Genomic DNA, 26,738 nt, shown 5'->3' with positions numbered 1-26,738 from the left:
GGACACAACCCGAAAACTTTGCTTCTTAAGAGACGAAATACACCATCAATCTCTCAAAGCTGCCAAACGTGTAAGGCACGCCACAACAGCTAAAATATATGGTTGGGGAGACAGAAACGGTAAACTTTTGTACTGGCTCACCTCCCATGACCAAACTGCTAGGATTGTGCCTGAAATTATTGATGACCGGGGCAATGAAGTACACACACTGCCTGAGGTGACACAAAACGGTGACACTAAACTTTTCCCAATACTGTCGCATACTGTATGCGGCCCCACCCAGGGAAGACGTTGACTTCTCACAGAATGACCCCCCCCCCCCCTCCCAGCCAACTGTCCCGGAGGGCGGCTCAGTTGGGCATACCTTTCACAGCCGTAAAAATAGCCACAGCTTTATCAGGGATGACCCGGGGGCAAAACTCCTGTCACGGACGGCTTTCCTACTGAATATTATACTACCTTTAAAGAAATTCTATCCCTTAAACTGATTGTCCTCTATACGGAGGTAGAGCAAGAAGGCACCTTCCCACAAAAGTTAGATACAGCGACAATCGTAGTGACCCAGACAACTTAACTCCCTCCACCTCCTGTGCAGCTTTTCGCCTTATCTCCCTCCTAAACTGTGAGGTCAAAATCTTTGCCACCACACTAGCTGTTCAGCTTAAACGCACCCTTCCCACTTTGATACATCCCAATCAATGCAGCTTTATGCCAGCCCGCAGCACAAGGCGTTGCATTGGACGTCTCCACATTGCCCAGGCCCACCAACATCGGCACACCGCTGACCTAGCGCTACTTTTCCTTGATTTTGAAAAAATGTTTGATATGGTGGACTGGGGCTGTCTGGGAAACAGTATTGGTGCATGCTAGACTGGGACCCCGTTTTTACAAAACTTGTTCAAGTCCTTTATTCTAACCCTACATCGAGGGTATAAATTAATGGGACCCTATTGCACGCCTTCCCTATCGGGCTGGAAACCAGGCAGGGTTTCCCCCTATCTTCCCCTCCCCCCTTTTTGCTCTCAAGCCATTAGCACTCCTGATCCACAGACGCTCAGATCTAGAGTTGGAAATGGGGGCAGGGAAATTAATACTGCATTGTTTTATATGCAGACAATGTCCTTCTCTACCTGGCTAACCCTGTCTCCACCAGTCCCTGGTGTCTTCACATCCGCCATTGCTTTGAGGTGGCCTCAGGCCTTCGAATGAACTCCTCCAAATCAGTGTTGATGCCCTTGGCCCCATCCCGGGACTGCTTTGATTGCCAAACTGATATTCTTATCTGCTGTCTTAGCATCAAATACCTAGGCATCTGGGTGACACTGCACCCTGATCTTACCTGGTGTTTAAACCTAAAACCTCTGGTGAGGAAAGAGAAGCAGAACCTTGCCAAATGGTAGTCTCTCCCTTTAAACGTAATGGGCCCTATTGCTCTCTATAAAATGCTGATCTTGCCATGGTTCCTCTATGTATTTTAAAATACCACACTTACCATACCGCAGGTGTGGTTCAGAATCCAGGACAGGATTGCAGCCTCATTCCTATGGCAGGGCTCTCAACCACAAATTGTCCTAGGACGGAGGCCTAGGGATGACCAACTTGTACCTATATTATCTGGCCTCCCATCTTGTGATCCACGACTGTTTTAATGAAGGCTGATCAGAACCACCTATTGCCTGCAACTGGCCCTCATGGGTTTCTCCCAAATTCTAGCTATGTTTTATGCTTCCCTGAACATACTGCCGCAGTCACCAAGACAATTTTGTTGGTCTGGAGGGCTGCCTTGCACCATACTCAATGGGCAAATAAACTACACAACAAACACCTCACTGGCATGGCACCTGGATTTGTGAATCTGCAGGATTAAAAGGCTTTGAGAAATGGGACCTCATCTGACTGTCACAGCTGAGGGGCATCTGGTCAGGGACACACAAAAGATAATGTCAAGAACATCAACATACTTACGCACTTGCAACTAAACAATTTTATAAATATTTTCAGCTATGTCACGCCATCCATATTCAGGTCTCCTGGACTGACCCACTTCCGGAGGTCAGCCCCCTAGATGCCAAACCCCTCATGGGGTGACTAGGCAAAAGAGGGATGTCCTAAATCTACAAGACGCTGATCATAAATACCATGGGTAACCTAGACCACCTCAGAACTCGGTGGGAGGACTGGCTAGGCCCCTTTGAGAATGATGAGTGGAGGGACATATTAATGGCACCAAGGACTCTTATTTCCTCCAGTCTGCACCTGATCCAGGCTTATTATTTATACACTGCTTACCTCTCCCTGCTTAGACTACATCAAGCACATCTTCTGCCTGAGCCTGTTTGTCCCTGCTTAGGCACTGCCCCGGCCGACTTACCATATGGTTTGGGTATGTCCTCAGATTCAAAATTACAGGTCCGCTATAGCGGGTAAGCCATCCCACCGTCTCCCCTGGTGATTTTGTTGGGGGTTCACATTGGCGTTGGAGGTACAAGAGACGATCAGGCGTTCTGGGCATGGCCCTGCTGATAGCCAAGTAGGACACTGCAACTCACTGGAAAGCCTGTGCCCCTCTCATAGTGGCACCTGGGGGTTGACTGGTGTGCCCAACAAGAAAAATCAGTCTATGAGGCTCGGGCTGCCCCAGTAAACATGGTCGAGTATGGGGGGAAATGGCTGGGACAAATATCTTAAGGTTGCATCTGTTGAAGGATTTGATGTGCTACCTGGTTCTACCATATTTTTTATTTGATAACTGTGTTCCTTGTTATGAAAGGTAACAGCTTTGTCCCATGTGCTGCCTGAATAACCCAGTTTTTATTACGAACAGCTTAATAAAATTTGTTATAAAAATATGAGCTGGATTACAGCTTCCTGTTGACATTTCACAGTTGCATCCTGTTGCCTCCCCAGTGTGATCACTCTAGTCACCATCTTTTGCTATCAGCTAGGAGAATGCCCCCCATACCTCTATGTTGCTAACCTAATGCATTATCTAACAAAGGCTCACAGTTATGATATTTTCAGCTATTCAATTCACATTATTAGGTTTGATGAAAGTCCTGCTAATGTTAACAAACATACAAATAATAAAACATGCAAACAAATTACATAGAAAACTACAAGTACCTTAAAATTACATCTGAAGAAAATATTTAAAATACTTTAACATTCTATAGCTACTTCGAATTTAACACATTTTAAAGCTTGTTAGAATTAATATCCCACTAACGTATGTTAAAAAAAAAAAGTCAAATTCTTTAAGGCTGAGCATACAAATAAAATGTGTCATTTTCTATACTACCAGACTGTCTCTCAAAGACTATAAGGGAGCTCATCAGCCTTTTTTACTCTTCAAGCGATTCCAGCAATTTCCACTTTTTAATCTTGTTCTTACCATCTTCATCCAGTTTCTTCCGGATCAAGAACTATTTAACCTATGCCATTCTCACCACATGAGGAAGACAGAGCTTATTTTAGAACATATAATCAGTCGGAGTATGAAGCAAAAACTGCTCATTCAAGCCCAAGACCTTCCAAGATTAAATCAATAAACATTGCTCAACCAACTGCTGTTACACTCCAGAAATACTTTCAATTCGCTCCAAGCATCTAGCAATGTGCTAAAATCCCATCCACAGCATAGTAAAACATTGAAATGGTAAGAAGCACATCTCTCATGATGGAAGAATCTAGGCTGGTCAATGATTGGAGCATTGACATTAGAAGTGAAACCCTATAATTGTCAAGCACCCAACACTTTCAAACACACCTCCTTGTTTCATCGTTGAATATTTAAAGGCTCCATTATTACTAGAAATTAGAAGTTCCTCAGAATATGACAACATGTACCAGGAAACATGTAAAGGACACCTTTTGGTCTTATGTCAACGGAGAGCTATTGCATAGCTCATCGATTGGTATTTTGACTTTGGATTTTTTGAACATAAAAGATACACCTAATTTCAAACAATTTTTGGATGAGATCGGTCCTCCACTGGCAAAAACACTATACTTACAGTTTAGGTATGGGGTCTTACAGACTAATGCATACACATGCAATTGGGGAGGGGTAAAAGGTTGTGAATTGTGCACTCTCTGTACTCTAGGGGCTAAAGAAGATGTTGTTCATCTACTCTTCTTTTGCCCAGTATATAAGAAACCAAGGGATCGTTGGATCAAACCCGTTTGTAAATATGTGGGGGTTAGATCCTACAAAGAAGCAGAGCGCATATTCCAGTCTAATACTTCACAATTAGTGGTGTTTGGCACGAGTAGATTTTTATTCAATGTGTACCTTATTAGAAAACGACTTGGTCACAAACTGTAATATTTTGTTAGGTGGCCCGCTCTTTCCCTTCATTGTATAGGTATATGATGCACTGTTCCTTCGAGCCAAGTTAATTAGTTTTTTAGTTCTGGCTTTTAATTAATTTATAAATTGTTATTTATATTTTTATATGCGGTACTGCTTAATCATGGAGACATCCATATATTTCTTGCCAATTGTATGTATTGTATCTTATATTTAATTGTGAAATGTATATATGTATGTTGTATTTATCTCTTGTCTTGACTTTTATGGCAATATTTGCCGAAATAAAGTTTAACGAGTTACAACGAGTTACTAGAAATTAGCAAGCCGTCTTCCATGTCCCCTTGAAGCTTTGATGCTTCCTTTCTTCAGAGTTCTATACTGCAGTATAAGGACCCGCGCATTCGTCCTCTGCAGAAACTACAAAATATAATTTTTTTCTATGGTCTTATTTAGGCTTTCTGTCAAATAAGAACTGTAGTATATCTGGAACAAATATCCTTTCTGAACATGCCATAACCATTCCTTACACAGGAATGGTTTCAGTTTTCAGTGTCTCGCCAGGTCACCATAAATCAGAGCTTTCCTTATCAATGAGCAATCTTCCAGGAGACAACACATATGGCAATTGTTTTTTTTACCCTATTACACTCCATCAACCGTAGGTACAGGTTCTTGTTTTTTAACCTATAAGTCAAGTTATAGAGAGATAATATTTCTTTTGTATAGCAACTCCACTGCATCATAGTAGATTCATTGCTTTTCTAGTCAAAGATCTTGGAGCTTGGGGTGAGATGGCTTTTGATGTTCTGACAGAAATCACTCACAGGGTATAAACATGTTTCCTCTGTGCAGGTGGATGAGCTCAGCTGTTGATGCTTCACAAATGATGGTTGCATCCTGAGGTTGAGCAGCACATTTTTAGACTGTGGTAAGAATCCTGGTTGCATCTTTTCACCACAGTCGAGTGCACCCTGTTAAACCTTCTGTGCACTGGTGAGCCTAACAAAAGTCTATCATCGTGGGCACCACATATCTGAGCGCAGGAGCATTGCTTTTTAAGCTTCCAGATCCAGTATGGCACCTTGGGGTATTCTAAAGGGGTGTAATCTGGAGTTAGAAGTATCCATCAGAAAGTTTATTTTCATCCATATGAGATCTTAATAGCACCTGTTATGTCAAATGGAGGCCAAATGAAGTCTCCTGGAGCACGACACAATGCAGTCAGTAGACTGTTCAGTGCCACTTAGTCACAAGCTCTAATATGGTCTCCATCCAGGACAGTGAAACTCATAAGGCCCACTGATGTTCACTTTACAGATGCAAACAACCCCTCCCATCTGTATGGTAATGATGACATAGTACTGACCATCTCAACCAATGCAATTTCTGTAGCCCCACCTATAAGCTGTTTTCCACTCATGGCTTTTATCTGGGTCAGGAAATTCGACATTACTGTTGGATTAAGACACTGGATACTGCTGGAAACCGGAAGTTCATACCTTTCTACCAAACCTTTATAGCATTAAAACAATCTCTCTGGCGCTGTAACTCATAAAAGTTATGATAGCTTAGCGATTCTGAGAAGCCAAACTGAAATTTACTAGAATAAAACAAAAAAATCAGTTCCCACACATCTGCCTGGAAAGGCTTCGCAGGAGCTGTCATTTCGCTATGGAACTCTAACACTCATGCTATGGAAGCAAGAACACCTGCTCTGGTTTTCCTTACAGCTACAAATATTCCTCTTCAAACTTGTTAAGGACATGATCTACATTTGAAATTCTGCACTGCATTTTTATATATTTTTTCCTGCTTTTTTTTAAATCCTATCTCAGAGTTTGTTTTAGAAAAGTCATATTTATCTTGAGTTTGTTACAATTAAATAAGGACAGCCACTCTGTACACTGCATCCACAAGGCTACATATTAACAGTCCAGATTGGGTACTGCTCCCTCCATTAAACTCTCTTAATCCTCTTCTGCTCTTAAAATGCTTGATGTCAGGGTGATGCTTTCAAATTTGGCTAGCCATGAGCAAGCTACTCCCATCCACAAACCACTAAACACAACACACAAAGGAAGCATTCCCTCTTCCCGGTCCCGGGCGACTGCTCTGCCGGTAGGTCTTCACCCGCCCAAATACACAATTCTCACAGCTAAACCTTCCAATGCACATGTCAGAGTTTACACATTCAATAATATGGTGAAGTAGGCAGATAGCTTCCATAAACATAGAAGGAATCACTCTGAAACAGACCAGGCCCAATGCCCCCACTCTGCTCATGATACTCTAGCAAATCATTAGAGGTAAAGGGCAGCAAATCAAGCAAATGAGCTTCCCTTCTTCTCTTGCTGTGTTTGACGGTTTAAATCTGATTAGTCTGCATATTTTAATTGTACTTTTGCAGTGTTACAGAGCAGTGGAAAGCTAATATCCGTTGCCACCATGACCATGCTCTGTGTGGTTGTACCTTCTCAAGCGTAGCCACCATGACCATGCTCTGTGTGGTTGTACCTTCTCAAGCCTACGGGTTGCAGAGGCCATTTTGAGCACTCCCACTTGCAGAGATGGCCCTGAGGATCATTGGATTTGCAGTTTCAAACATACTCATGAATGAAAAAAGCACTAGGGAACTTCTGCAGATATATGAAAAAAGGCAAAATGAGACAGCTAGTACACGTAGATGGAATATTTCACTCTCGCTGACACTCTGGGAAACCAAGGTGTGCATTCTCACAACTTCAAAGAGGATACTATATATCATTATTTCTGGATTACTGCCATGGTACCTTTCTTTGCTTCATAAGTTTATTGTACTTTCCCCGTAATTGAAGAGTATCACAGAACACCGCTATGTAATGAATTTGCCAGGCTCTTTGAGACTCAAAGGTGTGGTAAGGGGAGGACACCTAAATGGCCTTACACCTTATGATCCAACTTCACATGTTAAACAACATTTCAACACCTATTTCTTATTTAGTACTTTGTTAAATTTATTTAGGTGATGCTGTCTGCCCAAATTTAGGCTTTTTAATCTATACTTTTCTCCCATTCCTTCTTGCTCTGCCTACTTCTTTCTCTTGTGTGAGATTTTCATCTGAATCTTCTGAGGAACAGGCTGCTCACACGGTGCTTCATTATTTTACTTAGATAATTTATGTTGAAACCACGTGTCTTGTCCTATAAATGTTCTCCAAGGACAGAACGGCTATTACACACATAAATGTGTTCCTGCTGTTATTGCACGGCTTGTAGTGCTAGGGCCTCAGGACAGCAATGCCAGAAAGCTGCATTGATCTCACAATATTTCTGAAGACTGCACAGTCTATCACCATTAAGAAGTTCCTTGAGCACAGGTCCCTAGGAACAGTAAGCAGCCATCTTCAAGGGCATTCCACTGCAAGCACCCTCAGAAGGTGCAAGAGCTCAGAATTCCCGAAGCTTAGCAGCTAAATTATTTTGTATGTGCCTCCATCTACAGACCAAACTATCACTTAGATATTGAGGAGGCACTTGGATCCAAGTGTCCCTGCCTGGAACAGAGGATCAAGGGAAAACATAACACAATGGAGAGCCATACAGAGAGATAAGGCACAAGATAGGAAACCACTACACGACTTCAAGGTGCTGCTATCTTAACAGGTATACAGAGATGTCGGGTAGTAGGACTGTATGCCAGTGTTCTAGGACGAATATCTGTCACAAATCTCTCCACATCAAGATTTTGTGTTGTCTACTTAATGAAAACAGTAGCAACTGAATTACCAAAACATCTCATGCCACCTCACTGCCAACACTTAATTCAGGAAATACAGAAGACGTCTTACGTACCAAAAGCTTAAAGGCAATATTTGATCTAGTCATACCGATTGTTCTGAGCAACTCCTCCATCAGGCAATGCAAAAACCATTTGGAGGAGAGAATTCGAGGTTGTCTGATACAAGTCCATTCACTAAGCCAGATTTACAAACAAGATTTTGTAGTATGTAAAGTAGCAGTACTATTATTTACATGTGTAAATCTCCACTTCCACCTCTACCATCTGTTCTATGGGAGCATCCTTCCACAGGTAAGTTTACTAATTTTAAGCAAATGTGGAAGGAACCAGGGGAGTGGCTGGAAAGAGATGCATACATATTACCATTTTCTTTGGGGGGGGGGTGGGTTGGGGGTGAGGGTGTGTGTAGAGAGTAGTAAGGAGGGATTTTTAAGGAGGGGCATACTCCCACCCAGAAAAGAAAGACTATTGTAAAACAGTTTTCATTTATTAGACACTAATTATTAATTTAGGTGCATTGGTTAGCATGGTTGGGCTGCAATTTGCTGCCCTGAACATCTTTCATATTTACGGAAAGAGAAAAGTGTCTGTTTATTGTACGTGTACGTACTTTCCTCTGCATGTATCTTAATCCAGAAAATCTCGGACGTTACTGCCTTAAACAAGGCCTTCTGCTAATACAAATATAATGATTTATTTCCCTCCTGTAGAAGATGTTGCTTTTAGTACAGATCCTCAATGCTGCTTAGCCGAAGCTCTGCATTGAAGGAAAAGAAAACCATTGTCCATAATGTGCAAGCTCACATCCTTAATTATGCACTGCCCTAACCAATAGGCTGTAAAAGGAAGTAGGTGTTGCAGGGACGTCATAGAAACTAGTCTGACAGAAGCAATGGTTCAGCTACAATTGCCAAAGTAAAATTATGTTATGAAATGTGTGTGCTTTCTGTAGCAAAATTATTATAAAATGACCTGCTATTTCGAGATGAGCCAGATATTTTACAATGTTTTTTTCTGTGGGAACATTGCTCTGACTATCTTTCACTGTAGATTTGCTTTCAGACTCTACTAGCAGAGATATTTGCTCTATCTGAGACCTTTGACTTGAGATTTATTGTTCTGCCCTGACAGCTGTTTGAGCTTTTCTTTGGAGACAGAACTGTCAGCCTGCTTGCTTATATAAGTGCTTTACTAACTACTTTGCTTTCTGCCACGAAACTATATTTTTTGAATAAACACGAGAGGATAACTTTAAGAATTTTGTAATGTGCAGTTCCTTGCATGATTCTTTCCACACCATTGGACACGGAGCCCAAAACAAATGTGTGCACCACCAGTGAGCAGATCTCGATTTTGGATATTTTATTAAATGTCAAAAAGCTACCACTTTACGGCACAGGGAAATGGGAGGGCAGTGAGGAATCTGCATTTAGATATTTACCAGAAATAGCCTTACCGAAGATCAGTAACTTATTCTTCTGCTGGACACTTCTAACCGTGGATTCCTCACCTGTAGGACAGACACCAAAACAATACCTTCCAAGGGTGGAGGGTGGGGTTTAGGGGTCTGTGTAATGGGCTCAGACATAAAAAAAAGTCCTGCAGGACCATCGGGAGAAATCCCTTTCCCATCAGACTTGGCTGTCAAGGCGGTAGTGTTTCATGATCATGTGCACCTATGCCCATGCCCAGTGATGGATTGCCCAACATGGAAAGGATGCCATGACTTTTGGCAGAAAGGCTGCTAGAGTCCTCATCACCAACTTGTCCACAATACGTGTGTACAGCGATTGTACCGAAAGAGCCAGGAGTCACTCACACAATGAGCTGAAGTGGTCACATTAAGGAAGACCGTCTTTAGTGTCAGAAGACACAACAAGCAACTGTGCAGCAACTTGAAGAGATTACACATGAGAAATTAAACTGGTGTCCCAGGTGCTGGGCTCACTGAGATGTCTTATTCCACTGCAGACCCCACATACGCCACCCCGTGTAGTAGACAAGCAGTATGCAGGACGCTAACAACTGCTCTAACCTAGTTTCAGGACCAAGGATGAAACATCGGGATGATAGCCCGAATGTCCTAGACTCACTGTGATAGAGGAAAGACCCTGGAATGCACTCTCCTTTGTAGCTCTAAGTCTTGGAGGAGTCCGGTGCAACTTTGGCACGTTGATCAAGAACACAGATGCAGGAGGTTTGGCGTTGTCTGGAGGGAGCCCCCGACTGACTGTAGCAAGCCTGCCTTCAACAGCCAGTCAGAGGTAGTGGAAAACTGGTACCACTAACCTCTAAAAATGGGAGGCTACCACTGGCATCACTTTAGTGAACACCTGAGGGGCGTTGGTGAGGCCGAAGAGGAGCACAGCAAACTGAAAATGCTCTTGGCCTACCTTCAAATGCGCATAACATCTGTAAGACTGGCGTAAGAAAGTACACATCCTGCAGGTCCAAGGCCACCATTCAGTCTCTCAGGTCTAGGGCAGACAGAACATGGGCATTATGAACATTTTAAATTTGCACTTCTTTAGGAAGGCGTTCAGAGGGTGGAGATCTATGATCAGCCAAGCCCTTTATCCTTTGCCTCGAGGAACTAACAAGAGTAAAAATTCATCCTCTTTTTTTTACCACGAGGAAATAGCAAGAGTAACAATCTATCCCCCATTCTGAGTCTTGAACCATCTCCATAGAGCCTTTGGAAAGCAGTTAGCACTTCTATCAGAATGGATAGGTGCTCCTCTGAAAAATGCTCAAATGTCGAGAAAGTTGCGGCGGGCGGAAAGAAACAGTAAAGCATAGTCTTGCAGAACAATCTAGAGAACCCAGCTGTCGATTGTGATGGATTGCAACCCTGGAAGAAAGAGCTGGATCTTGCCTCCCACAGGGTGGTTGTGCACCACACTAATGGCAAACTAATGTGGCTTGGAGAAACCATAGGGGAGGGAGCTGGGAAGTCTGGTACCCATGGTGAATTGCGAGTTGCTTGCCAGTTCCACAGTGATGAAAGGACTGGGGTGATTGCAGTGAAGGCTTGGATGGCAACCCTCTAAAGCTGCCTAAGAAAGTCTGCAACTGATGAGCAAACTTTCTGGGAGTGGTTGACAGGCCCAAGGAATGCATGTAGCCCAGTTTTCTTAAAAAGTACAATGTCAGAATCAGATTTTCACTAACAAGGTTGAAACCATCAAAAGGCATATCCATAAAGGATTCCTGTACATCACCCAAAAAACCTGTGTATCGCACTCAAGCACAGCAACAGAGCACTACACTAGTGCCAACTGCTCAACACAAGCAATCTGTAGTATATTGGCTTCGCCAGCATTCACCATATTTGGGTGCAACCAGACCATCTTGGTTTGAGGCAAGAGCCCTTAAGTTTACCCGGGACCAACGGCAAGATCTTACTGGGTCTGTCCCAGGGGCTAGGCATATACTGACCTAATCAGCAAACTGAATTGACAACTTTATGGTTAGGCTGGCTGAAGAACACATTTGTTTCCCACTGCCTTGATCATTTTTGACTTCCTGTCTCGAGGATTGTGGTGGCGGTCTAGTCTCCGTCATGATGAATGTATTATGGTTAGACTTGCTTGTGGAGCTTAGACCACCAAATTCTCAGGAGGATGATGCTGCGTACGAAAATCAGGTTTGCCGGATGCTGGTGTATGGCATCTTGCAGTCATGACCGGAGACCAAGCACTAAAGCCATACCTCATGGGGGGTCCATTACGGACATCTGTTTTTAGCAGTCTTAACATGAAGCCTGTAGTTTTAGGATGGGCACTGTTACCGTGCACAATGGATTAGTTTGGAAATTGGTCAAATACTGATAAGAGTGAGCAGAGCTCTGGATCTGTGTCCAAAGGCACAGAAAGAAAGAAACTGATGTTGGATCATCTACTCGCACTTAAATACAAAGTCAATGCAGAGCTGCACTGTGCCACTGAGTGGTGGGAGCACGGCTCTGAACAGCTTCAGGATCCAGTCTGGCACCTAAGGAATATTCTACAGATGAGGAATCTATGGTTAGAAGTATCCATCACAATTTACTTTTTTCAATTTGGCAAATTTGCAACACCCAAAGTCACTTTCCAACTTACACTAGAACCACATACCAACTGGACAGTCTCAAATCTTATCAAATGGAAACTTTATGTTGAACAACAAATGAGAAAGAGAGACCTCTAACATCTGATGGAAATATCCTTGCAAAATTAAGGGACAAAATGAACGTCTGAGACAGATCCTGTAAGCTGAGCAATGCTTCCTTCTGAAATCTGTGGTTCATGCATTAAAAAACAAACTCAGCTAAAAGTTTAAAACAAGCAACCAATTAATTAAATATTGTAACAAAAAAAAATGAAGAAGAGTCTCAAAAGATATGGGAGAAAAAACACTTTTTAGTAAAACTGAGGACCCTTTTCATGAGTTCTTAAAAGCCTCTCTATAATATAACAAATACATTTTCATCAGTATTGACTCGCACATTGTTACTTTGAAACATTTAGTTACAAAAACATTTAGTTAGAAAACATTTAATTTGGAAATAGACATAAAATTCCAACTTTAATCATAGCATAACTTAACAGAATTACTTAATAGACCTGTTTTAAAACTAAATGTAATGGTTCACAATTCTTATCTATAAGGTCTCACTAAATTATTCAAACTACATGAATCCCAAAGTTAAAGTGTAGGAATGTCAACCTGTAGTTAAAAAAAAATATTAAAAAATCTGTTTATAGGTCCAATTTTATTAGGACATGTGGCATTGCCAGTTTAGTTCTGCAGAAACGTCTTCTCTTATAACAAATGTCCATCTGAGCACAAATAAAACTCAAATTGATTATACATTACATTTTGTTCTAAGGGCCTGTGACCATTTTATTCTTCAATACTAATGGAAATTATTATAATACAAATAAGCTTGAATTTGGTGGGATCCAACTCTGGCTTCTAAGGCTCTAAAACAGCAGTAGGATTCCTTAATGGTTTGGGGACAGGCTCCTAAAGTGACAGAATTACCTATAATTAGTATATACTGTGAGCCTACAGGACAATGCATTTCTTGACTACAACTACCAGACATGGGCCGAAGAGAGCGAAGGAGGAATCACACAAGTTTCTTTTTTATTATGGAAATCCACCTCAGCCTTCTCAGTAATAGGATTTCTGGTGACAGGCATGACACTTATGAAGCAAAAGTGGACAAAACCTTTTTTCCAACTCTGACAATAAGATACGTTATGAAATCTACAACCTGACTGTGATATTGTGCAATTGTAACAAGTCACTATCAGATCAGAAAACATTAACGACTTTGAGACTGTCTGCATATTGATGATGGTAAAATGGTTTTTATTTTCAGCAAGCTGAGGATTCAAAATAATTTTTCCACCTTATTCCAAAACTGACGAGCAGCATGTGATGGGTTCATTCAGACAGGAAGAAACTGCAGTAAATCTGTATCCTTCCATAGTGAGACTGGCACCAAGGAAAGCCTAAGTCCAACACCACATTTGTTTCCAAGACTTAAAAATCTATTTAAAGTATGAATGGAAACTTCCACATTTACTAAGTCCTAAGGAAAATCTTGGTTTCAACGTCTGCTTGTCCTCCTTCCCGATGAGGGGGCTGAACCTCTCCTTTCTCTCTGAGATGTGGATGGGTCTTTCTGAGATGTGGATGGGTCTTTCTGTGATGTGGATGGCTCCTCTGACGGTTGCTGTGGAGGATGCTGGGAATCAGAACGAGCAATGTCTGCGTTAAAAAGAGAAAGAGTTTGTTACTCTTTGGGCTAGGTTAATATTCTAATTCTAAAGACTGAAAAGGTGGAGTGGGAAGAAATCACCTAAAATTCTTTCTGTGACAAGATTATTTCTATTCCATACATTAAAACCTTTAGTCCACCTTGCTGTCCGGATATTACTTTTTCCCCCGTCTCTTATTTGTGAAGACGTTGGATCATTTGTTCATGCCATTTGTCTTCTTTGTCAAAACTCATAAATAAATGGATTTCCCCTTTGTCAGGCCAGCTAAAGGGCCTGTGTAACTCAGAGGCAGTAAAGTAATCCGTGTAAGAAAGATTACTACGGTAATTGGAAACACAAGAACTAGGAAATACTGCAAGCTCAGTGAACTAACTACCATGACCCTCCTCTTTTAGTTTTGACTTTCAGGAGGCAGCATAGCAGAACAGTTAAAGGTATTTCTTGAAGGGTGGAAAATGGTAAGGAAGGCAGCACATGCATCACTCACTATAAAAATATCAAGCCCTCTTAATATAATAAAAAATAAATTAAAAAAAGGAACAGCACTTATATTATCAAGTCAACATCAATACGGCCAGTAACTTCAGTAAGTTGTATGGTATTAACATTTTTCTCTGAATGCTATTACTATAATACTATTTCACTGTCCCTGGTCAAGGGATACAATATTAGGCTAATCCGACCGCTACGACCACCAAGCAGTGTCTGGTTGTAAGCATTCTTTATTGGCAATGTTTGATACATTATTCAGGCTTCAGGATGGCCTCTTCAAACAGCTTCAGAGGAGCACACACAAGCACCAACACTACTTTTCAGCAGTCACACAGTTCAGTGTCTGCCTGTTGTAGGACTGGCAGTCAAGGCCGCACCGGAAGAGCAAAAAAAGGAGTGGCACAGGTACGAGATACAGCAAGAGTGTCTACTCCGTGGTAAAAGTTCTTAGGTACAACATGTCTTGCTTCATCTGAGGTGCACAAAAAAAAGAGTAGTAATGCAGTGTGTAGCACGTAGGATTGAATGGACATCAGTCACAGAAGAATGTACAAAGTAGGCTTTGGGAGGCTCACACAATCTTCGTTTGTTTGCGAAGTAGCTCTCAAGCAGGAATAGAAGGCTGAAGTACAGGCCCTTCAGGAGCTGCTCACAGGTGTAGGGTGTACCTGCAGGTTAGTGATCCATACAGGCTCTATGTCTCAGCCATTCATAAGGCAAGATTCAGGTGGAATTTGGGCTCTGGCTGAAAATGAAGATAATCTACATACAAGTTGTCCACTTCTGTGGCAGCAACGGCAACATTTTTAACTCAGTCCTAAGGAAATAGTCCATAACAGGGGCAGATGGAGGAATATGGAAGTGGTGAGGCGTAAAACCAGTTAAAGAGCTTTGTTGAACAAGTCAGCTACCTAGAGGAGAATTTTCCAGTACAATTTCTGTAATGCAAGGTCAGCAACTAAGGGGCAGACTTGGTTAATACGGAAGGCAGCAGTCTACTTCAAAGCGGTCATATCTCGTAATGAATTCTCTAAATAGACATGAATAGCCAACATTAGTCATTATAAGATATGAGAGTGCCTTGAAATACAGGACCTCAGGATGTGCTTTTTGTGTACAGCACACATATTCCAATGTGCTTTCTTATGGAAGAAATTGGGGTATTAGTTGAGGGTGGTGAGAACCCTTGTCAAATACTCATCACAATCCTTGTCAGAGTGAACATTAAAAGTCACTAAATAAACCTCTGCTGAACCCTCTAGTAGCTTGGCACAAATGCCATCAGGCTTAACTTAGAGGCACTGTGTGACGTATTTATGTAGCACACAATAATAACGTAATAAAATGAAAACACAACACAAGAAAAATCCCAAACCTATTAAGAAAAATAGAGTAAATTTGAATAAATAAAATGACACCTACATGTAAAAAATTAAGTATGTAGAACCGAAGTTATGAATTTCCAAAAACTTAAGGTTCAAAACAGCATCAAAAGGTATGAAAAGCCAACTTTGATATTTGATCGGGCGGGACCAGGCTAAAGCTACAAGTTCAGGCTAATCTCATTTGAGCGCAGGCCCAGGACCAGGTTCATCCGCTGGAAGTTTTACTTTCTAAATTCCATGCGAGGTTGGTGCAGCTCTTCTTTGTTTAACGTAGGAACTCGTGAGGCTTTTGGGCAGGGGCTGCACAGCTCTGCATTGGTATGTGCTGGTTTCGGGGAAGCCTTCAGGGAGAGCTGTGTGGCGCAGCTGTCATGGGCCCTGCGTTGTATCCGGCGAGGCTTCCGGGGGGAGCTGCACAGCTCAGCACAGCTCTGCACTGCATCCGGTGACACCTTCGGGGAGGAGCTGCCTGGCTCTATGAGGCTCTGTGCTGGATCCAAGTAAACCTTTAGGTAGGCTAGGAGGAGTGCACTATGACTGGAGCCAAGGGACCAGGACCCATGAGTCAGTCAGTTGGGGGTCAGGGCTCACAGAAGCCAAGAGGGGGTCAGGTTGGGTCCAGTTAGGTCTAATCAGCTGGGAAGCAGGAAAGGCATCTATAAATTTATCAATCATTGGATTCACTTCTGGGACCCTGGGTTCAAGGCAAACAGTCCTCATCTTACCTCAGGCTTCAGATAGCAGGGCAGTTCTTCTTCTGAGTCTTCACAGGTCCAGCAGTGTTCTGATTTCAGTTCTGTTACTTTTATGTCCAGTGCCAGCCTCTGCAGCAGGGACACCCCTTTGTCTAACTCTTAAACTGGTTTTAGTCAGTCATACCCCCCCCCCTCCTTTCCTCTGGGGGTGTGGCTCCTACCTGGCTAGAGAAACAAAGGCACAAGCAGGCCTGTTGTCAGGTTCTCCTGGGTGGACCAGGACACGCTGCTTTGAAGAATAATCAGGGTAGGGGCACAGCTCCTCTACAACCATCATGCCAGGAAGCCCCTCACCTCCCCACACCCAGGTCCTTTGTCCACTGTCTAGGAGGAATATGCAGCTCACACCAGAGAGCCAGCAGGGGTCAGTTAACACTTGGACACTGGCAGAAAGGCAGTTTTAGGTTTAGATAGAAAAATGCCAACTTTCTAAAAATGTCATTTTAGAAATAGCATTTTAAAGTCTGAGTTTACCATTAGGCTGGATTTTAAATTCCTATTACAATGAGTCCTTGAATCTTATTTCTAGCTCCAATAAGGTATGCATTACAAGGAGTTACTTGCAGCATTTCATTTTCAGGCCCCAGGTGCACAAGTACCATATATTAGGCACTTTTACCAAGTTTAAAAGTAAGAGAACAAGCAGTCAACTGCTGCTTAGCATGAGTAGTGTGGAGGGCCCTATGGCCAACAAAAACAGTTTCAACTAAAGAAGGCAAAAATCTAAGGGAGAACAAGGCGAAAATGAAAATTTCCCACAAAAGCTTTTTTTTGTACAGCGCACATCCTGAGCTCATGTATTTCAAGGAGCTCTTAGTTCTGCTTATGAAAAGGATTACTTATTAACAACACACATTCTGATATGTATGCATCACTTTGCACTTGTGAGTTTTACAGGTGGGAAAGCCACCGAAGGCTCAAACTAGATAACTGACTGGCTCAGCTTCAGGTCCTCTTGAACTGTTGAGCTCAAAACAAGCCGGACTTTCATGGAACTTGTGCCTTGCCACCGCACTATAAAGTTGCACACCAAGCAATAAAGAAAATGCATTAACTCTCTATAGGCGAACAAGATACCCATCTAGAGGCTAAATTGCTCAATGTGAAAGCCCAAAAACTGGAATCAACCCTGGCTTCCCTACTTGACCACGTTGTGTGATCGGAGGCAAATGTTATTTCACCAAGCCTTGTTTTTTATATCATCACATAAGGGAGCACCTTCAAATAAATGAGTTCAGGAGGTGCGCTGTACAAAAGCCGCTTGCGTTTGAGTTCATGGATTATAATGTTGCTGCCTGTATAATAAGAATCAAGGCCGCATGCAGGGCATACATAACAGACTTGCCTTTTCACTCACTAGTGGCATTGCTGTCAGGTGGGTGGGAATGTCTAACTGCATCTCCAAAAAAACATCACTTTTTATAAACGTCTTTCAATGCAGTTAGATTTTCTACATACTAAGGTGAAAAGCTCGGCCACGCTGAAGCAATATACTTTTTGAATTTCGACGAGACTTCCATAGTTTTACCTGCTACTCGTGGCACTATTTACATGGTAAACCGTTTTAGAGCGTGATTCATGAACAGGCTCCTATAGCCAAGCCAAAAACACGGATGTGCGCTACACAAAGAGGAATAATTTTCATTAGCACATACGGCAGCGCCTTGAAACACATGCTCTCAAAAAGTACGGCACGATAAGGAATCCGTTTTGTACAGCGCACATCCTGAGCTTGTGTATTTCAAGGCATTCTCATATCTGCTACGGAATGCAGGCGGCAGAGGCAGGCAAGAGGGCCCCGTCGACTTTAGCGCTGGTGTCACAGATTCAACACACTAGTTCAACTCTGGAGCTCTCGCTCCAACTGCTCAAATGCTGTAAATGGATATATCTGATGCAGCAGAGGCATCCACTGTGTATATGTATACAGCATACAGGTAATTCGAGTCGGGATATGAAAGTCTCATCACTGATGTCAAAGCACATGCTCATCACGGGCTGGCCGCCCCTTGCACACAGGCCTTCTGTAACCTCACCCATTCCTACCTCATCTTGCATGGCGGTAAGAGTTATGCTCGCTGGCAACTAGAAAGTGTGGTGTGGCAGCATCACAGCCACCAATGATTGACGTGTACCCAAGGGAAGTACAGGGCTGATGCCCTAAGTGCCCGGGCTCCTTTAAAATGTGACATTGATGCACATCATCAGTGGGTGGTGCCTGAGGACACCAAAGTTTTGTAGGGCAGGGCCATCATAAGATCAGCCCTTGGCTGCTTAAGAGAATCCCACACAATAAAAGCACAATACTTGCACATGTTCATTAGCATATGCGAGTCTGAAAACTGCCTGGCTAACTGCCGTGTAAGCAAAAGCATGACAGTCAGATAGGCCCAGACACTATTTTAATATAAAGTGGATGGTAATTCCTATTAGCAATTACCACCCCTATGACTCAAATAATTGCAAGGGTGGAGCCCACACACCCAGTATAAGCAGCCACCATGGTCCTTACTCATAAGAGTGAAACAGCCAAGACTACTACTAGTGTGTGGATCTCCCCAATATCAAAAGGGAAGGAATAGTTTCTTACCTATAACTCCAGTTCTCTCATAGGGGTATTTCCAAGATAGTCATAATCGGTGAATACTTCCGCCTGCCTGCGGGGACCCCGGAGCACTTTTTCCAATATAACTTTTTAAGTGTTCATGTTCGTCTTACTTCAGGGAGGCCTTCAAAGTCACTTAAGAATGTCCATATGCAGCCTAGAGGAAAGGCTACAGTGTCCAAATTTCTTCATCTAGTTTGCTTTAAAAAGGAGAAAGTTAAGGCACATGCATTCAAATGCATGAATGAGTTGACAATTTAGGAGAAAAAGTATTTCACAAACCTTTTTTATAATGCAAAACAATGATGGAGGAGTGCAGGGCAGTGTAGTCCATAGGCTGCCATTATCAATGAAGAAAAGGAGACTGACTAAGAACAGCCAGTCCTAAGGCATCCCATCATACCTAGAGTTAGGCAGTTACCTCAGTTCTTTTTGTAGGCAGTCATCGCTGAAAGTCGTGGTATACCCGAGATATTATTCGGTCTACTCCACTGGGGAGGAGGGAGGGTTGCTTATGACTATCACGGAAATACCCCTACGAGAGAACTGGAGTTACAGGTAATAAACTATTCCTTCTCTCGTAGGGGATTTCCATTTATCGTCAGAAGCGGTGAATAAAATAGCAAGCCCATCCCAGAAACAGCAGGGGAGTAGACCGAAAAATATAGGAATGCGCTATACAGCAAAGAGGGTCCTGAGAGAAGCTTGTCCCACTTGAGCATCTATTCTGGCATCAGAGTCAAGACAGTAATGTTTAGTGAATGTGTGAACAAACTTCCATGTCGCAGCCCTGCAGATATCTGCCAGAGGAACATTCATCAAGGCGGTCGTGGCCGAATTGCCTCTGGAAGAATGCGCTCTTGGTTTACCAGCTAGAGATTTGTTAGCTAACTGGTAGCAGTAAAGAATACAGGAGACAACCCACTGAGAGACTGACTGTTTAGAGGTGGCCAGCCCGGTACGAACCGGCCCATAATTGACAAATAAGTGTTGTGATTTTCTAATAGATTTGGTTTTGTCTAAATAGAATTTAAAAACCCTCTTTACGTCTAGAGAGTGTAGTGCCTTCTCAGCTGGAGTTTTGAAAAAGTTGGTAAGGAAATTGTCTGGTTGACATGAAAGTCAGAGATAACCATGGGTAAGAATTTAGGATGTGTACACATCATTACTTTGGAGGAGTGGAACACTGTGTAGGACTCATGAGCACAGAGAGCCTGAATCTCCCTAACTCTCCGTGTTGATGTCACTGCCACAAGGAAAGCCGTTTTCCAAGTGAGGTGTTGGAGAGATGATTTGTGTATGGGCTCGAATGGATGATGCATGAGACGTGAAAGAACCACGTTCAGCTTCCATGGTGGAGAGGACGCCTGAGTGGTGGGAAAACATTCTTTTGTCCCTCTAGAAAACCTTTTATGACTGACAAATGAAGGAAAGAGGTTTGTGAAGGACCTTTTCTGTATGCAGTCAAAGCTGCCACATAGACTTTAACAGAAGAGAACTGTAAACAAGATTTTGCTAAATGTAACAAATATGGCAGGATGCCATCCTCCTAGCAAGATGCAGGGTCTATCTTCTTGGATGAACACCAGATGCAAAATCTCTCCCATTTGGAGGCATAAGCAACTCTTGTGGAAGGTCATTTTGCCTCTTTCAGAATTTCCATACAGTCCTGTGGAAGATGTAAGGGCCCCTACTGCACTAGCTCAGGAGCCATGCTGCCAAACTCAAGGAGGAGAGATTGGGGTGTCTCATCTGACCTCCGAATTTCGTCAGGAGGTCTGGTCTGCATGGAACCCTAAGATGTGGTCGGAGCAACCGGTGAAGGAGGTCCGGGAACCACCATTGCCTCTGCCATTCCAGGGAAATGAGGATCATTCTGGCTGAGGTCACTGAGGACTGCTGGGATCAGGGGAATTGGTGGAAAAACGTACAGAAACTTGTTGGACAAGTCTATCCACAGAGCATTCCCCAGAGATTCTGGATGGTAAAATCTGGCGGCTAAGCCTCAGCATTTTTGGTTGTCCGCTGTGGCGAAAAGGTTGATAGAAGGTGTGCCCCACAAGCAGAATACATCTTGAACAACGTCTTGGTTCAGGACCCACTTGTGGTTCTCGTCTAAAACCATGCTGAAGGCATCCGCTTGCATGTTCTGAACTCCTGGAAGGTGAGTTGCTATTATCTTTATATTCCTGGCCAGGAGCCAGTGCCATATTGTCTGGGCCTCTTGAGACAAGACTCTGGATTTGGTTCCCCTCTGCTTGTTCAGGTAATACATGGTGATTGTATTGTCAGTCTGGACAAGCAGGGTGTCAGTGTTGAAAGAAGGGAGAAAGGCTTTGAGGGCAAGGTGAACCACACGTAGCTCGAGGAGACTGATGTGGTAAGACCTTTCCCTCAGAGACCAGAGATCTTGTATTTTAAGGTGATCCATACGAGCTCCCTACCCGAGGAGAGAAGCATCCGTGACGATGGTCTGAGACGGAGCATGTGGACGAAAAGGCATTCCTTGTTGCAGACTGGTTGGAAAGCACCACCAACTAAGAGATTGGAGTGCATGGGTGGATAGACTGATTCTGTCTTCCCAGTTTCCGTCCGTTGATTCCATTGGTCCTCCAGGCACTCCTGGAGAGGTCGCATGTGGGGGCGAGCGTTGGGAGTTAGGCAAATGTAGGAGGCCATGGAGCCTAGAAGTGAGGAAACTGTGGGGCGATGGAGTCTTGAGCACGCAGCACTTCTGTAGTATCGATAACTGTTGTTCCTCCGAAGGATATATACTTTTCCCTGCAGCATGTCTATGGTAGCTCCTAAGTAGTGCAGTATCTAGGCAGGTTTTGTCGTGGACTTGGAGAAATTGACATGAAAACCTAGGCGATACTGAAGATCGCATGTCCAATTGAAGTGCAGATGGGCTTCTGGAAAGGTGGCTGCCTTGATAAGCCAGTCCCCCATTTATGGGTAGATAAACATTGGGTGCTTTCGAAGATGTGCTGCTACAACAGCCATGCATTTGGAGAAAGTTCTGGGTGCTGACTTGAGACCAAATGGAAGGACAGTGTAATGGTAGTGTTGTTTCCCCACCACAAATCGCAGGAACTTTCTATGTTTTATCGCAATGTGGATATGAAAGTAGGCATTGTGTAGGTAGACTGAAGAAAGCCAGTCCCCTTGGTGAATTTGGGGATATATTTGGTTAGGGCCAGCATCCTGAACTTTTCCTTTTTGATCTAATGGTTGGCAACCTTCAGGTCTAGAATGGGTCTGAATTCCTTTTTGTACTTTTTTAGGACCAGAAAGTATCTTGAATAAATGCCTTTTCCTCTCTAGGTGGGAGGAACTGGTTCTATCACTTTCTTTTCTAGCAATATGGAAACTTCCGCCTTTAGGAGGGTGAGGTGAAAAGTGGTTGCCCTTGGCGGAATACTTGGCGGTGGAGTGGAAAATCTGAGACGATAACCATTCTGCATAATGTTTACGACCCAAGTGGCTGTTGTAATTCGTTGCCACTCCAAGTGACTGGTGAAGGCCCTATCATATCTTCCCAAGAGGGCTGTTGAGGTTGCTGCTTTCGGATGTTGCCGGAGAACTACATACTTTGCGGCCTGCCAAATCCACCTTTCTACTCTCTTTGTCTGGCGGAGAGGTAGCGGACGGAGAAGTGGCGTGAGATTTACGGGCTGCAAGGATCACCACTGAATCAGGTGAAGGGTCGGAGCGCAGAAACAAAGGGTCTTGTTCAGGAGGAAGGTACTTTTTTAGCAGTCTGGAAGGAGCAGACTTTGTCGTGGCCAGTGTATGGAAGACTTCCATGGCAGGTTCTAGAAGACCCGGTACCAGAGGAAGTAAAAGTCTTGAGGCCGAACGTTGCTGTAGCGTTTAAAAAATGACTGAAGTAGTTGTTGTCGGGACAGCCATTGGAATGTTAAGTTTTGCTGCGCCTCAAACTAAGATTTCCTGAAAGGTATTAACGTCGTCCACTGGGGACGTACAAGGTTTGAGGTGAGTCAGATAGAGTAGGTGAATAGTTTCTGGCAGACGATGAGGAGTCTCCGTGGTAGCGTCAGAAAGAACGTGACCTTGACCTTTGTCGCGATCTGTGATAAGTGCCTTGATCTTGTAGAACGGCCAGATGCATGATAGCTATGGTGTGAACAGTGGCGCGATCTTGAGTGCGGTCTAGGAGCTGGAGTGACGCTAGGTGCTTGAGGCACCGAAGTGGTGTAGGTGTCTGGAGCAGCAGAGAAGCCAACAATGGGGCAGGCAGATCTTGAGGATGCAGAGTTGCAGCCTGAGGAAGAGAGGTAGTGGGAGGTGGAGACGGAGATGAAGGAAGGAGAACCAGCGAAGGAGAAACTTCCCTGCAACGCTGTGACTCAGACAAGGAATAAATCCTTCTCCTTTTAGAAGTTTTGTGTCCTCACCGTCGAGGGACTCTTCGACGTTGACCTCTCCGTTCGTCATCGATGTACCGACAGCAACCTAGACTTAGACGTCGGACTGTGACGGCAACGTTTCCTTCATCGTGACGTCGAATCTACCGATGTTGACACACTCCTCGAAGTCGTGCGGCGAGCATCGAGTCCTCGACATCATGGTGCGGTGTCTTGACGTCATGCACTCTCTTGACATCGTGCGACGTCGATCCAGACTTGGACGGCTAATATGTGGGCGCCGTAACTACTCTCGACGTCGATCTCGTCGACGGGGACCGAAAGCATTTTCTGCTTTAAAAACACCTCTCAGACCTTCCACGTTCACTGGAGGCTGAGGGAAGAGCTATGGTGGAAGACTGACCTTCACCTCGCCCAGAGGTCCCACTGGCTTCTTGCTGGCATAGCCTTTGTGATTTTCCTTGAAGGCGAATCTTCTCCCTGTCGCGCAGGGTACGTCTGGAAAATGTCCTGCAGATATTACAAGGCAGGAAGGTGTGAGGATGGTGGACAGATCAAACAGACATTATGCAAGTCTGTTTTGGCTTTTTTCCTGCCACATCTTGGGCATTTGTCGAACGGAGAAGGCATTTTTTCTGAGAAAAAAAGCCTTATTCCAGTCAGAAAAAGACCAAATTGAAGAAAGAAAGTCAAAAGATGTCGAGTGAAACAGTTGTCACTGAAAATTTCACAGATTTTTGGGAGAAAAAACCTAAAAAGGTCGAGCTCAAAGCTGTCAGTAAGAGACTGAAAAAAGAACCGAGGTAACGGCCTCACTCTAGGCATGATGGGATACAGGAGGACTGGCTGTACTTAAAGTCACAGTCTCCTTTTTCTTCATTGATAATGGCAGCCTATGGGCTACACTGCCTTGCACTCCATAATTGTTTTGCATTATAAAAAGGTTTGTGAAAAACTTTCTCCTGAATTTTCAGTTCATTCATGCATTTGAATGCATGTGCCGTAACTTTGTCCTTTTTTAAGCACACTGGATAAAGAATTTTGGATACTGTAGCCATATCTCTAGGCTGCATACGGACATTAAGTGACTTTGCAGGCATTCCTGAAGTAAGGTGAACATGAACACTTAAGAAGCTATATTGAAAAAAGTGCTCTGGGGTCCCCGCAGGCGGGCGGAACTATTCACCGCTTATGACTATACATGGAAATCCCCTACAAGAGAACACGGTTATGCTGTAGGGGCAGTACAGAGGCTGCTAGCCAAAATCCAGCTATCTAGTCAAACTGAAAGTCAGTTCTAAACATTTCAGGGAACCACTCAGCTCAAAGTCCATTTTCCTGTGCCATACCTCCTTGGCAACCAGCTTCAGGTACAACAAAACTCCTTCCCAGTAGTGTTCTCAGACTGCTCCTTCTCAGCAACAGAAGCTAAAAGATTTGAGAGGTTCTTCTCTGTAAAAGGCATGTAGTCTTTGCCCTGTCTTCGAGGCATTCCTCCCTCTATTTATCGATGTGCACAGGTCATGAGCTTGCCTGCAGAAAACGGCTTTGCACAAGTCCATTATCCTCTAAGAAAATTCAAGCAAGAGTTGCACATACATTACAGAAGGAGGGGATATTCTAAGGAGCAGCACATGTGGGCATTCAGGGAAAAGGAAAAAATAGAAATCTTTACCATCACTACACCTATTGGCCACCCTTACAGTCTCAAGAGCTACATACACCCAGTGAGAAACGCAAAATGGGTCTCCACTTCATGTACCAGGGCACTCTTATGCACATTCCAAGAACAAACATGAGGAATGAGGTACCTCATCCTGAGATGGTACATGGATTTACCTGGGAAAAAGAGTAAGCACTCTCCTCACAGGAGCTCTTTCAAAAACAAAAAGACATGTACTCCACTACTATAATCAACTGCCACCAACCATTATAATGTCATAGCCTGGTCCTGGGGCAGTGGCACGACAACTTACAAAGTGTACACCTTTTGGTTGATCCCAATCCCTCACAGATTCTAGTGCAGTGGCAGTGAGCAACATGCCAAAAGTAACTTGCGATATAAGTCTCCTGCACAAGAAACTATAAAGTGCCTATCAGAATTATAAAATGAGCAGCAAGTTGTTGTAAGGACACAGTGATTGGAACTTTCCATTGTACATTGCCTGCTGAAACTACGCACATCATTCTTGCTAGTTAATCATATATATAAACGTGCCTCGAAAATTCTACTCGCCATGGCAGGTCAAATTTTATCAGGTCGAGCTATTTTTAGGATCCACCTGACTCTTCTGGTGAGTTGACATTGAACAGGTGTTCTGTTCAGTCAAAGTGGAGGAGGCCTTTAAATCTTTTTCTTGCCACATTTGATCTGTGTTCAGAGGTCAAGTCAGTTTGTCTTACAATTAATTTTCATCCTGACTGCAGAGCTCCAGGATTTTGAGAGTTTTTTCATAACACACATTTAAATAGTTAAGTCAACTGTACAAACTTTTCAAAATATATTTCAGTAGTTGTAAAAGCCCTTTGTTTATACTTGTGTGATGAAAAAAATATTTTAATTGGAAAACAAATCAGAACACTGAACTTGATCATGTGCAAAGAATAAATGTTTTCCAAGCCCCGATTTTCACGGATTTGTTAATACATTAGATTGTTTTATCAATGAAGCTGCAAGTCAGTGGGAAGTTTTTGGACATTTCATGGAAATGTTCTCTCCATAAATGACACTGTGCAACCACATCATGCTTCAGAAATAAATGTATTAAAAATTACTGTTTAAGCGCAAACCTAGAAACACTCCTGCCCTGGTAGCAATGCTAGTAGCAAACTAAGAGACAAGTAATGGATCATGTGCCCCCCATTTGTGGGCTAGATTTTTGTTTTTATACATGGAGCAAACGTTTAGTACATTTAATCAAACAAAGAAGTTTTCTGTACAGCAGGAATGCTGAGCTCACACATTTGGTGTTACACTATGTGAGAATGAAGAAAAAGGTGACTGTAAAGAATTTGCCCAGGATCACACATTTGAAACCTGTTTACGGGTCAAAAACATTACAGTTACACTCAAGTACAATATTCAAGTTACTTGTAACATTTTTATGATTTTTCGAGGCCTGATACATAAATATATATATATATATGGAAAATGTCACTTACCCAGTGTACATCTGTTCGTGGCATGTTCCGCTGCAGATTCACATACTGTGCACTGTTCCTGCCATCTAGTGTTGGGCTCGAAGTGTTACA

General features: G+C 43.2%; 1 protein-coding gene across 6 annotated transcripts in view; it reads right to left on the bottom strand.

Moving 5' to 3' along the window:
- Nucleotides 1–13,427: 13,427 nt before the first annotated feature.
- The window catches only part of NSMCE1 (NSE1 homolog, SMC5-SMC6 complex component), a 167,135-nt gene continuing 153,824 nt past the window's right edge, over nucleotides 13,428–26,738 (bottom strand). For all 6 annotated transcript variants that reach the window (XM_069209892.1, XM_069209893.1, XM_069209897.1 and 3 more), the window contains exon 8: nucleotides 13,428–13,850. In XM_069209892.1, coding sequence (XP_069065993.1) covers nucleotides 13,690–13,850 — 161 coding nt within the window. In that variant the 3' untranslated portion in view covers nucleotides 13,428–13,689. The remainder of the gene's footprint in view (nucleotides 13,851–26,738) is intronic.

This window comes from Pleurodeles waltl, chromosome 10 (assembly GCF_031143425.1).
Source record: "Pleurodeles waltl isolate 20211129_DDA chromosome 10, aPleWal1.hap1.20221129, whole genome shotgun sequence".
In the NCBI taxonomy this organism is placed as follows: Eukaryota; Metazoa; Chordata; class Amphibia; order Caudata; family Salamandridae; genus Pleurodeles; species Pleurodeles waltl.
Note: the sequence above shows the minus strand (reverse complement) of the source record. Positions and strands in the feature narration are given on the sequence as shown.